Raw genomic sequence first — 13500 nt, 5'->3', positions numbered from 1 at the left:
TCTCGGTACCAACTTTGGCTGGAATACGATAAACAGGCAAAGAGTTATGAGCGATTATTCACGAAAAATAACACCAATATGTTGTCACGCCTACAGGGTAAACCGCATATGGGAAGAAGCTGAAAACCAGTGGGTGAATAGGTTAACTATTGAACCTCAAACCTTTTGTGGTTTGAAAGAAATCGAGCTAAAAAACAGGAAGATACAACGAAAAAACCAACAGTGTGTAACAATTACGCAATCGAGATTAGCTAATAAAAAAAACCACTGCTTGCCACGCCTACCAGATAAACCGCTTGGGGTAATGCTTTGAAAATCGTTGTACAGATGGAGTAATCATCTTAGAAAGGATCATCAATGGTGTAGAAGAATCAGACTTAAAGCCACGGAGTTATAACACGAAATCCAACTTGGTGCAGCAAGTGCGAGATCGAGATACTCTAATAGAGCAGTCATCCTAATAGAACAGTCACCCTGAAGAGAATTCAAGAGATCAGCTAGAAATAAGAAACCTGTATAGAGATCATCTACACACAAGTCACCCTGTAGAGAGATCAGCTAGAAGAAGTTACCTTGTAGGGAGTTCATGCAACTATGGAAAGAGATAGTTCAGCTAGATAAAATCACCTTGTAGAGTTCAACTACAAAGAAACCACCATGTAGAGAGTTCAGCTACAAATAAATCGCCCTGTGGAGAGATCAATAGAAGAAGTTACCTTGTAGAGAGTTCAGCTACAAAGAAACCATCATGTAGAGAGTTCAGCTACAAACAAATCTCCCTGTAGAGAGATCAGCTAGAAGAAGTTACCTTGTAGAGAGTTGTATTGTATTGTATTAATGCTTTACAGTGACCAGCACTGAAGGTCTGCAGCAACATGTGCTGCAGCCTTAGGATTACCTAACCTAATTTCAAGGGCTTAGACTTAGTTCAGCTTCAAACAAATCACCCTGTAGAAAGATCAGCTAGAAGAGGTCACCTTGTAGAGAGTTCAGTTACAAAGAAACCACCATGTACAGAGCTCAGCTACAAACTAGTCACCTTGTAGAGACATCAGCTAGAAGAAGTTACCTTGTAGAGAGTTCAGCTACAAAGAAACCATTTTGTAAAGAGCTCAGCTGCAAACAAATTACCTGTACAGAATTCAGCTACGAACAAATCACCCTGTAGAGAGATCAGCTAGAAGAAGTTACCTTGTAGATAGTTCAGCTACAAACAAATCTCCCTGTAGAGAGATCAGCTAGAAGAAATTACCTTGTAGAGAGTTCAGCTGCAAAGAAATCACCACTGCCCAAATTTCAAGGCAATACACCCTGTAGCTCTTTCCAATCTGAAGTTATCAATTGTCAAAGTTGGCAAATTGGATGTATGTGGAAGGCACCTTTTCGCAAATCCGGTCACATATGTATTATATATATGTGACCGGATTTGCGAAAAGGTACCTTTTCCACACATTTGACATACCAGCAAACAAAATGATGTAATGCTTGACTCCTTATACTGATTAACTTGCTCTTAGTATCAAACTGTAGCCAGATACTGTAGCTACATGTATTGAAAAGTTCAAGCAATTATATGCCATGATCAAAAAGTTATGAAGCTTTAAATTTCAAAAAATGGGTCAAATTTTGTGTGTGAAAAAGGTACCTTTTCGCAAATCCGGTCACATATATATAATTTGTACATTTATTGATAAAATATTTAAAGTACATCTACTTCATCTTTTCTTCTTCCTGTAGTAAAGAAAAATAACATAGGTTAAAAAAGTCCCAAAGCTGGCCATAGGCCGGCTTTGGGGTATACAAATACAAAAAGAAATAAAATCTAATCCAAAACAGCCAAGCTGTAAAAAAAGTGTGCGGCCCTCAGAAAGGCTATGGTGAAAAAAGATGTGAAATCCAAGGTGGCGGCCAAGAAATGGCTGTGATGGTAGGTTAATGGTAAAAATTTTACTAACAACAATTCAGTTGAATTTTTGTGCCGCTTCACAAAATTTACCTGAATTGTCATTATTAAAATTTTTACCATTAACCTACCATCACAGCCATTTCTTGGCCGCCACCTTGGATTTCACATCTTTTTTCACCATAGCCTTTCTGAGGGCTGCACACTTTTTTACAGCTTGGCTGTTTTGGATTAGATTAAAATTACTGTATGAGCTTAAACATTATTTTGAGTATTGAGTATACGCAGTGGTCAAGTTTGAATAGTTACCACACCAAATGCCATGGTGTGTAACCACATCTATATAGAGTATGTCTAAAAGGTCATAATATTATTCAGAGAATTGAGATATTTTGCTATGTGTACAAATGTTGAAGTTGTTTTGTTTTTCACACATAACATATACTTGGTTATTTGAATGATCCAAATATGGTGTGTTATAATTGATGAAGTCATGTCATGTTACTTGTATATTATTACAGGACAGAAGGACTGCTTTACATGAAGCTGCTAGGAGGAGACAACTTCAAGGAATAGAAACACTGATCAGATTAGGAGCAGATGTGAATGCACTTGATAGGGTTAGTTAGTATGTGTGTGATGAAATAAGTTGAAGTGTTAGTGTTACTAGTAAGAAACACAATTCAATGTAGCAAGACACAACTATCCTACCAGTGTGTTGGTGTGTAGTGTAGTAGAGGTGTGGTGTGGTGTGAAGGATCATGTGATCCATACACTAGTTTATATTACACTATAGTCTGTTCATGTTCACCTAGTCCCTTATTTTCCCCTAAATATAACTCTTGTTACATGGGCCAGCTGTTAAATCATTTAGGATTGATATAAAGCCATTTAAATGTCAGAAATGTTTGTCAATAAAGTTCTTTGATATATATGAACAAGAACAAGTGAGTGATCAGACTTTATAAATATCTCATACATTTAGGACAATTTAGGTGTGTGTACAAGAGTGAGAATACACCTTTGTCCAATACGAAACTATTGATAGTGTACACAATCAACACATGTACATGTTCACCTCTTTGATGTTACTAGTTTTAGTGGGTGCCAGGTGTGTTGGAGTAGTACTGTTTATTGCATTGGCAAAATGCTTGATAACTGTTTGATGTATATATATAGTAGGTAAAGACACACAGGACACAAAATACTGTATAGCTTGCATAAGTAATATTTTCAACATTTTGAAAATACAAAGATGATGTGTTGTTATTGATGAAATGATATCATGTGACTTGTAGCTTCATTGATTGTAGGCATGAAGTTCAATACTTTGGGTATGAGAGTGTTGAGATGTGTACTGGTAATGAACCTTATCATGTTCTGAATACATAATTAATACTCATGCAAGGTATTTTCATGCTCTTTTACCTGTTCATTTTAAAATGCTACAAATGATGAGAATGAAAAGTGCGCATTGTGCACTAGTGAGAACCTCACCATACAATTCCATGTTATTAATTTAACAAAGCTTATGATAATATGCCAAAACCAGACAAAATCTGATCAAATTGCATAAATATCTGACCATAATGCAATTTGTCCAGACACAGTGTCTCATCAAAGCACAAGGAGGGACCCTGAGGGAGTCTAAACACTAAGCTACTTATGTAGCATGTTTGTTGATTGTATGAACAACAATAGTCACTTGGTTGCTAGGAGATGGTATACATTCTTACAACCCAAGGGAGTGACCACAAATTTACAATTGCCAAACCTGTGGTGTAATGTAATCACAATACAGCTGCATCAAGGCATGTGACATAAATCCAGTATAACTGTTATGCTATAAAATTATAGTGAACACAGTAGACATCTACATGTTATGTCAATGTAGACAACTGTCCGGCCAATTCTGGCTTGTAAGGACATTGTGGCAGGCAACAGAAATTTCTTATCTTAAGCTGTGGTATTATCTGATAAAAAAGTTTGCTTATAACAGATTACTACTGTCGCTCTTCAAACACTTATTGAATAGGTCTGGTGACATTATGACTAATTACCATTTCTATGGAATGTAGGGGTGTGTGTAGTATAGCTGTGGCAACAGTCATTTCCATAGATACTTAATATTTTATTATGCTACTGCTGGTACTATACATATAGCACGGCTAGCAAAAGTGACAGGTTATTATACTCATTAGTCACTGCTATTGTTCCTTAGCAACAGTGGCTCTTCATTACCAAACAAAAATAAAACCCACTATTACATGCATTTATACTGATTGCTTGCACACATAACATTTATACTAATTGTGTAGTGTAGTAGAAGTGTAGTGTGGTGTAAAGGATGATTTGACTCATACACTAGGTTATGCTACACTATCGTGTGAGTGCATGTACACCTAGCCCCTAAATAGTTACATGAGCCAGCTGCCAAACCTTTTAGGAGTTCTGAAAAGCGCTTTAAGTTTGTCAGTAAAGTGCTTTGATATGAGTACAAACGAGTGAGTGATGTGATTGAGGCTTTATAAAAATATCCTATACATTTAGTATGGACAACTCAGGTGTGCAAAATTATTGATAGTGAACACACGTACATGTTCACTCTCTTTGATATTATTGGTTTTGGTGGGTGTCAGGAGTGTTGCAGTATTGCTGTTTATAGTATTTGCAAATTGCTTAAATAAATGTTCAATGTGCTGGGCAAAGCCACAAATTATTGACATATTTTGTATATGGTTATACATAATTTGCAATCCTGTAAATTTCTTTTCAATACATTGCTGGTTTATAAACTATTACCATATTTATTTTGTTAATGCAGCACTTCAATAGTAGCCCTACTCAACCCACTCACTGCCAAATTTGTAGAGGCTCCAATCTACTGTTTCTAAGTTGCTATAACTTACACAACATACCATATAATCCTTTAAAACAATCTATCAATTTACTTGCTATAGAACAAGGAATTAGATTATGAAGTTGTTGTTTACACAAGAGCAATCACAAATCCATTATATAACTTTAAAGTACGAAAATTGATCTAAGTGAAACCAAACTTGAAATTTCACTAATTTACAGGCTAGCACTATTTATAATAATACAATAAATATCACTAACCTGTTTATAATTTGAGACGATTATCACTAAGTCAGGTTTTCCAGCATTTGAGCAAGTGTGCATGGGCATACAAGCACGAGGTCTCTGTTTCAAGGCATACAAAAGTAGCAACACGCCACTCCAACCTATATAATCCCTCTCCTTACTCTTTCTCTTTATTAGCAGTGTTATTATCACGTTGAAGAATCGTCTACAATGCTTGTTATCGCCATTCCGAAAGTATGCGGTTGCATCATCCAACCGAGCAATAGTACGTGAGAGACCGGTTATCCTTGTTCCCATTCACTTAAGGGCATGCCTACTACAGGATAAGCGCAGGAGCTACTAGAATGCTCAACTGAAGTTTCAGAGCATTTAGAATGTGATGCTACTGGCGTTTATAATCAGAACGAAATCGCCATATGGCAGTTGTGGCGGTGAGGGCGTTAAGTAGTACCAAAATTGATATTAAAATTACTGTATGAGCTTAAACATTATTTTGAGTATTGAGTATACGTAGTGGTCAAGTTTGAATAGTTACCACACAAAATGCCATGGTGTGTAACCACATCTATATAGAGTATGTCTAAAAGGTCATAATATTATTCAGAGAATTAAGAGATTTTGCTATGTGTACAAATGTTGAAGTTGTTTTGTTGTTCACACATAACATATACTTGGTTATTTGAATGATCCAAATATGGTGTGCTATAATTGATGAAGTCATGTCATGTTACTTGTATATTATTACAGGACAGAAGGACTGCTTTACATGAAGCTGCTAGGATGGGAGAAGTTCAAGGAATAGAAACACTGATCAGATCAGGAGCAGATGTGAATGCACGTAATAAGGTTAGTTAGTATTTGTGTGATGAAATAAGTTGAAGTGTTAGTGTTACTAGTAAGAAACACAATTCAATGTAGTAAGACACAACTATCCTACCAGTGTGTTGGTGTGTAGTGTAGTAGAGGTGTGGTGTGGTGTGAAGGATCATGTGATCCATACACTAGTTTATATTACACTATAGTCTGTTCATGTTCACCTAGTCCCTTATTTCCCCCTAAATATAACTCTTGTTACATGGGCCAGCTGTTAAATCATTTAGGATTGATATAAAGCCATTTAAATGTCAGAAATGTGTGTCGGTAAAGTGCTTTGATATATATGAACAAGAACAAGTGAGTGATCAGACTTTATAAATATCTCATACATTTAGGACAATTTAGGTGTGTGCACAAGAGTGAGAATACACCTTTGTCCAATACGAAACTATTGATAGTGTACACAATCAACACATGTACATGTTCACCTCTTTGATGTTACTAGCATTAGTGGGTGCCAGGTGTGTTGGAGTAATACTGTTTATTGCATTGTAGTAGCTTTGCTGTTCCGTGGTCTGTGCAAAGGCTGATACGCGGTGGGTAGAAATACGCATCCACAATCGCCCAAACAATGATTTTGTGCCTTCATTATCCTTTAGTAACAACCAACTGCTCTATCTTAGCCTATGTACTAAACTTAGCAACCTCTACAAAACCGAGTCCCACAATACAAAGCTCTATGTTGCTCAATATAACGAGTCAAAGCGCATCGATTCTTTGAACTGGCTGGGTATCAAAGTCATTGGCAAACCGCTTTCCCATGATATTTCCCGGGCAATATCTTGATATTGCTTGGGCAATATGCGAGTTAAACACCGAGCGGCGCCTTTGAGTGCCCACGCTAAAGTGGTATATATATACATAAAACAGTTATCAAGCATTTTGCCTGCTATGTTGAAATAGGTTAGTAACTTACAGTTCTAAGTACTTAACTTAATATAATAACTTACTTACTGTCCCAATAGCGAAGTTAGTTGGCTTAACTTAGTACAAAAGTGATAACAATATAAACTCCATCCGACAATCGCAAGTTTTCTAACATTGCGTGTTGAAGCATAGTAACGTATTAATGACGTTTTAACATATGGACAATGTTTTGATGGCTATTAGCCCACGCTATTAAAACCACAATCGATCTTCAGATGCTACTATATAAAACAAATGGGATGAGTTCTCATTAGTTCTTTCACCTATTAGGTGAGTGCGCCCCAAGTGATATATATCACTTGTACCATGGCTGCTTGGGATTTTGCTGACATATACACCCGCAGCCCTCGGGTCTGCGGCCCTTGGGCTTTGGGTGTATATATCAGCAAAATCCCTCGCAGCCATGGTATAACTATTACATGTAGTAGGCAAAGACACACAGTACACAAAATACCGTATAGCTTACGTAAGTAATATTTTGTACATTTTGAAGATACAAAGATGGTGTGTTGTTATTGATGAAATGATATCATGTGACTTGTAGCTTCATTGATTGTAGGCATGAGGTTCAATACCTTGGGTATGAGAGTGTTGAGATGTGTACTGGTAATGAACCTTATCATGTTTTGAATACATAATTAATACTCATACAAGGTGTTTTCATGCTCTTTTACCTGTTCATTTTAAAATGCTACAAATGATGAGAATGAAAAGTGTGCATTGTGCACTAGTGAGAATCTCACCATACAATTCCATGTTGTTAGTTTAACAAAGGTTATGATAATATGCCAAAATCAGACAAAATCAAATCAAATTGCATAAATATTTGACGATAATGCAATTTGTCCAGACACAGTGTCTCATCAAAGCACAAGGAGGGACCCTGAGGGAGCCTAAACACTAAACTACGTATGTAGCATGTCTGTTGACTGTATGAACAGCAATAGTCACTTGGTTGCCTGGAGATAGTATACATTCCTACAGCCCAAGTGAGTGACCACAAATTTACAATTGCCAAACCTGTGGTGTAATGTAATCACAATACAGCTGCATCAAGGCATGTGACATAAACCCAGTATAACTGTTATGCTATAAAATTATAGTGAACACAGTAGACATGTACATTTTCAGTCAATGTAGGCAACTGTCCGGCCAATTCTGGTTTGTAAGGACATTGTGGCAGGCAACAGAAATTTCTTATCTTAAGCTGTGGTATTATCTGATTAAAAAGTTTGCTCATATCTGATTACCACTGTCGCTCTTCAAACACTTACTGGTGACATTATGACTAATTACCATTTCTATGGAATGTAGGAGTGTGTGCAGTATAGCTGTGGCAACAGTCATTTCCATAGATACTTAATATTTTATTATGCTACTGCTGGGACTATACATATAGCACGGCTAGCACAAGTGACAGGTTATTATACACATTAGTCACTGCTATTGTTCCTTAGCAACAGTGGCTCTTCATTACCAAACAAAAATAAAACCCACTAATACATGCATTTATACTGATTGCTTGCACACAGAACATTTATACTGATTGCTTGCACACGGAACATTTATACTAATTGTGTAGTGTAGTAGAAGTGTAGTGTGGTGTAAAGGATGATTTGACTCATACACTAGGTTATACTACACTATGGTGTGAGTGCATGTACACCTAGTCCCTAAATAGTTACATGAGCCAGCTGCCAAACCTTTTAGGAGTTCTGAAAAGCGCTTTAAGTTTGTCAATAAAGTGCTTTGATATGAGTACAAACAAGTGAGTGATGTGATTGATGCCTTATAAAAATATCCTATACATTTAGTATGGACAACTTAGGTGCGCAAAACTATTGATAGTGAACACACGTACATGTTCACTCTCTTTGATATTATTGGTTTTGGTGGGTGTCAGGAGTGTTGCAGTATTGCTGTTTATTGTATTTGCAAATTGCTTAAATAAATGTTCAATGTGCTGGGCAAAGCCACAAATTATTGACATATTTTGTATATGGTTATACATAATTTTCCAATCCTGTAAATTTCTTTTCAATACATTGCTGGTTTATAAACTATTACCATATTTATTTTGTTAATGCAGCACTTCAATAGTAGCCCTACTTAACCCACTCACTGCCAAATTTGTAGAGGCCCCAATCTACTGTTTCCAAGCTGCTATAACTGACACAACATACCATATAATCCTATAAAACGATCTATCAATTTACTCGCTATAGAACAAGGAATTAGATTATGAAGTTGTTGTTTACACAAGAGCAATCACAAATCCATTATATAACTTTAAAGTACGAAAATTGATCTAAGTGAAACCAAACTTGAAAATTCACTAATTTAAAGGCTAGCACTATTTATAATAATACAATAAATATCACTAACCTGTTTATAATTTGAGGCGATTATCACTAAGTCAGGTTTTCCAGCATTTGAGCAAGTGTGCATGGGCATACAAGCGCGAGGTCTCTGTTTCAAGGCGCACAAAAGTAGCAACACGCCACTCCAACCTATGTAATCCCTCTCCTTACTCTTTCTCTTTATTAGCAGTGCTATTATCACGTTGAAGAATCGTCTACAATGCTTGTTATTGCCATTCCAAAAGTATGCGGTTGTATCATCCAACCACGCAATAGTGCGTGAGAGACCGGTTATCCTTGTTCCCATTCACTTAAGGGCATGCCTACTACAGGATACACACAGGAGCTACTAGAATGCTCAACTGAAGTTTCAGAGCATTTAGAATGTGATGCTACGGGCGTTTATAATCAGAACGAAATCGCCATATGGCAGTTGTGGCGGTGAGGGCGTTAAGTAGTACCAAAATTGATATTAAAATTACTGTATGAGCTTAAACATTATTTTGAGTATACGTAATGGTGAAGTTTGAATAGTTACCACACTAAATGCCATGGTGTGTAACCACATCTATATAGAGTATGTCTAAAAGGTCATAATATTATTCAGAGAATTAAGAGATTTTGCTATGTGTACAAATGTTGAAGTTGTTTTGTTGTTCACACATAACATATACTTGGTTATTTGAATGATCCAAATATGGTGTGTTATAATTAATGAAGTCATATCATGTTACTTGTATATTATTACAGGACAGAAGGACTGCTTTACATGAAGCTGCTAGGAGGGGACATGTTCAAGGAATAGAAACACTGATCAGATCAGGAGCAGATGTGAATGCACGTGATAAGGTTAGTTAGTATTTGTGTGATGAAATAAGTTGAAGTGTTAGTGTTACTAGTAAGAAACACAATTCAATGTAGTAAGACACAACTATCCTACCAGTGTGTTGGTGTGTAGTGTAGTAGAGGTGTGGTGTGGTGTGAAGGATCATGTGATCCATACATTAGTTTATATTACACTATATCTGTTCATAATCACCTAGTCCCTTATTTCCCCCTAAATATAACTCTTGTTACATGGGCCAGCTGTTAAATCATTTAGGATTGATGTAAAGCCATTTAAATGTCAGAAATGTTTGTCAGTAAAGTGCTTTGATATATATGAACAAGAACAAGTGAGTGATCAGACTTTATAAATATCTCATACATTTAGGACAATTTAGGTGTGTGCACAAGAGTGAAAATACACCTCTGTCCAATACAAAACTATTGATAGTGAACACAATCAACACATGTACATGTTCACCTCTTTGATGTTACTAGTTTTAGTGGGTTCCAGGTGTGTTGGAGTAGTACTGTTTATTGTATTGGCAAAATGCTTGATAACTGTTTGATGTATATATATAGCAGTGGCGTAGCTAGCCATAAGGTGATGGAGGGGCAGGCATGCCCCCACGAAACATTCAAAATCATTCATGATTGCAAAAAAAGGCTAATAACCCAATGGTGGGCTAGCCAACATACGGTGTTGTATTATTACAGCTTTAATAACTAGCTACGTAACTATTTCAGTACTGACTGCTTCCAATCGAGGTAGCTACATTCGTCGAGCATCATCGCACGTGCCACAACTGTACTCCAACAAATTCATCCACAGTCCGGTAGAGCTAATACTTTAGTGCAAATACAAACGTTAGCCACAGCCTTTGCTGCAGTCCTAGCACACTGCTGACAGGATGACGTATTCACTCACTTCACTTAGCGAAATTCAAATGCAATGTATTGCATGAAATCCCACCTGTCTTGCTAGCAGAACTTGTAAGCTTGACTGATCCACCTGACTGACTGACAAAGTAAAAACAGATTGCACGGCCATACGTACAAAGGTCCAGTGTGATCGACTCGATAATGGTACATTTATTTAGCTAATGCTTTATCACCTCGTAGGCAGTAGGTTCATAGCCTCATCTGGTCTCCTTTGTCACTTGTAAGTTGTGACTCCTGCCGAGGAGAAACGGGTCACTAGGGGTGTGTGCAGTATAGCTGTGGCAACAGCCATTTCCATAGGTACTTAATATTTTATTATGCTACTGCTGGGACTATACATATAGCACAGCTGGCACAAGTGACAGGTTATTATACTCATTAGTCACTGCTATTGTCCCTTAGCAACAGTGGCTCTTTGTTACCAAAATAAAACCCACTAATACATGTAAGTGTATTAATTGTTTGCACATCTTATGATGCACTACAGAACTGGTAATGAGTCATAATGTCACCAAGCTTATTACAGCCAGTGCTTATAATCAGGATATCGGTTAACAGTAGGATTGGAATGAATGTACAAATACATCCTCCGAAGCTTCTTTTCAAAATTTTACCGAAGCTTTGTTGCAAATGTCATTTAATGACCACGATTGATGGTTCTTAGGGTGTACACTGTAGCACAAACTCCTACACTTTGTTATAGCTCCAATATAACCATTGTTTAAATTACAATTACATGCTTCCACAAGGAGTGACAATACTTGTGCAACTGGTTTAACATGTTGGTATCCATGGTAACGAAGCTTTGGTGGAGTAAAACAGCATCCGAATGTTATGAGACCAAACGAAGCTTCGAACTATTTGTGTCAACCCTAGTTAGCACCTGACACAAATTGGTCTGGCAACTCAAGACTAACAATTACCATTACAACAATACAGTGTTCTTGTAGTTTATGTTTATAGCTCATTACTACAACATGGTGTGTTTGTCGTATTACAACTTGTCATGTTATATATCACAACAGAAAAATAGAACACCACTACAACTAGCACTACAACATGGTAAAAGAGATGTTGTACAGTTTTTGGTGAAGGAAGCCAAAGTGGATACTACACAGTTGGATCAGGTGATCACCTTAATCCTGTACATTACTACTATACATTCTTTTACAGTTTTATGTATGTTCAGGTAGCCTGCATGCATTTGGTAAAAAAAAAAATTATTACATGACATTAAATGTAATGTGTAAGTAAACTCTGATTGCTACCACAGTAGCGAGGTAATTCAGTTATTTTAATCACCTACTACTGTAATCATGAACTGGTAATGTGTGAAACATTGCAATTTTCAGTGTTCTCTCTATGTTTGTGTTCATGTGTGTTAATGCAGTATATAATAGTAACCAAGAGTATTGAACAGGTGTATTACCCCGCGATTAATGATCGCATAAAGTAACACGGATATTTCTGTAATTGTTCGTTTATGGTACTGCCAAGCGGATAACCTGAAGGCGTGGCAACACGCTCGTTTGTGTTATTGTTTTAGTGAGCTGGGGTTATCTTGGGTCCTTTCTACACTTTCCTTATACAATAACTGTTGAATACTTGGTTGAATAACACAGGAAGCTGGCGTACAAAGACCTGTTGCCACGTACGCATTTCAAATTACCATTTCGCGTAAACGAACAATTACTGAAATATCCGTGTTACTTTATGCAATCATTAATCACGGGCTGTTACGGAATTCGACACTCTTAGTTTCTATTAAATACTCTTGATTGTAATGACAGCAAATAATATGGTGATATCAAATTGTTATGGATCCGATTGTCATTGTAATAAGATGTTGTAAATGGGAAATTTTTGTATTGGTCTCATAAAAGTTGACAGTCCCATAAAAGTTCACATGAGACAACCTTCTATTGTACTGTTCAGATAGAATGGTGTTTGTTAAGAACTTTATTGTGTGATCGAATGGCTTTTTGCGCTGATTCCTCAATGTTTCAAAATTGCTTTAGGCAATAACCTGTAATATACAAAACAATGTTGGCTATGTTATAACATTTCAAAATCAGGTAAGTAAATATAGTTGAATGTTCTTCTAGGAAGATTCTTCTTTTGAGTATTTACATTGTGTGCTCAGCATCATAGTTCACTTTTGATTTGTAATTCCACTTTACTTACATCACTGATGGGATCTGTACAATGGTGAATATATGGACCAATTGTCTGTTTTATGTTGAAATGTTTCTTTAATTAACACCACTTTAGATTCTCTTTAAGGCTATTACTGCTGGTTGTTGCTGTTACTGCCAGACACATAACTATGTTGGGTGTTGATAGGGAAATTTGATAGAAAAATTATCACCTTGATATGGTTTCATTGCATTAAGTAGATGATGACCAACCTGATTGAAGATAAAAGTAAAGACAAGTTGCAGAGGGCACAATACAACAGCCACCCTGATAGAACAGTCACACGTGTAATGCTGTATGTAGTCCTGAGTAAAATATGCTCAAATTTACCCCTAAATTCTTTTTGGAAAATATTCATCTATTATG

The 13500-nt window shown here is 36.6% G+C and overlaps 2 protein-coding genes across 9 annotated transcripts in view; one reads left to right on the top strand and one right to left on the bottom strand.

Annotated features, from left to right (window-relative positions):
- Positions 1–13500, bottom strand: part of LOC136253062 (long-chain-fatty-acid--CoA ligase ACSBG2-like) — a 318134-nt gene that overhangs the window by 202507 nt on the left and 102127 nt on the right. The gene's annotated exons all lie outside the window — the stretch shown is intronic.
- Positions 1–13500, top strand: part of LOC136253053 (serine/threonine-protein phosphatase 6 regulatory ankyrin repeat subunit B-like) — a 201665-nt gene that overhangs the window by 176261 nt on the left and 11904 nt on the right. For all 3 annotated transcript variants that reach the window (XM_066045631.1, XM_066045632.1, XM_066045633.1), the window contains 4 exons: positions 2425–2523; positions 5756–5854; positions 9922–10020; positions 11964–12065. In XM_066045631.1, coding sequence (XP_065901703.1) covers positions 2425–2523; positions 5756–5854; positions 9922–10020; positions 11964–12065 — 399 coding nt within the window. The remainder of the gene's footprint in view (positions 1–2424; positions 2524–5755; positions 5855–9921; positions 10021–11963; positions 12066–13500) is intronic.

The sequence above is a fragment of the Dysidea avara genome, chromosome 4, assembly GCF_963678975.1.
Source record: "Dysidea avara chromosome 4, odDysAvar1.4, whole genome shotgun sequence".
Taxonomy (NCBI): Eukaryota; Metazoa; Porifera; class Demospongiae; order Dictyoceratida; family Dysideidae; genus Dysidea; species Dysidea avara.
This window is presented reverse-complemented; position numbering and strand designations above follow the sequence as displayed.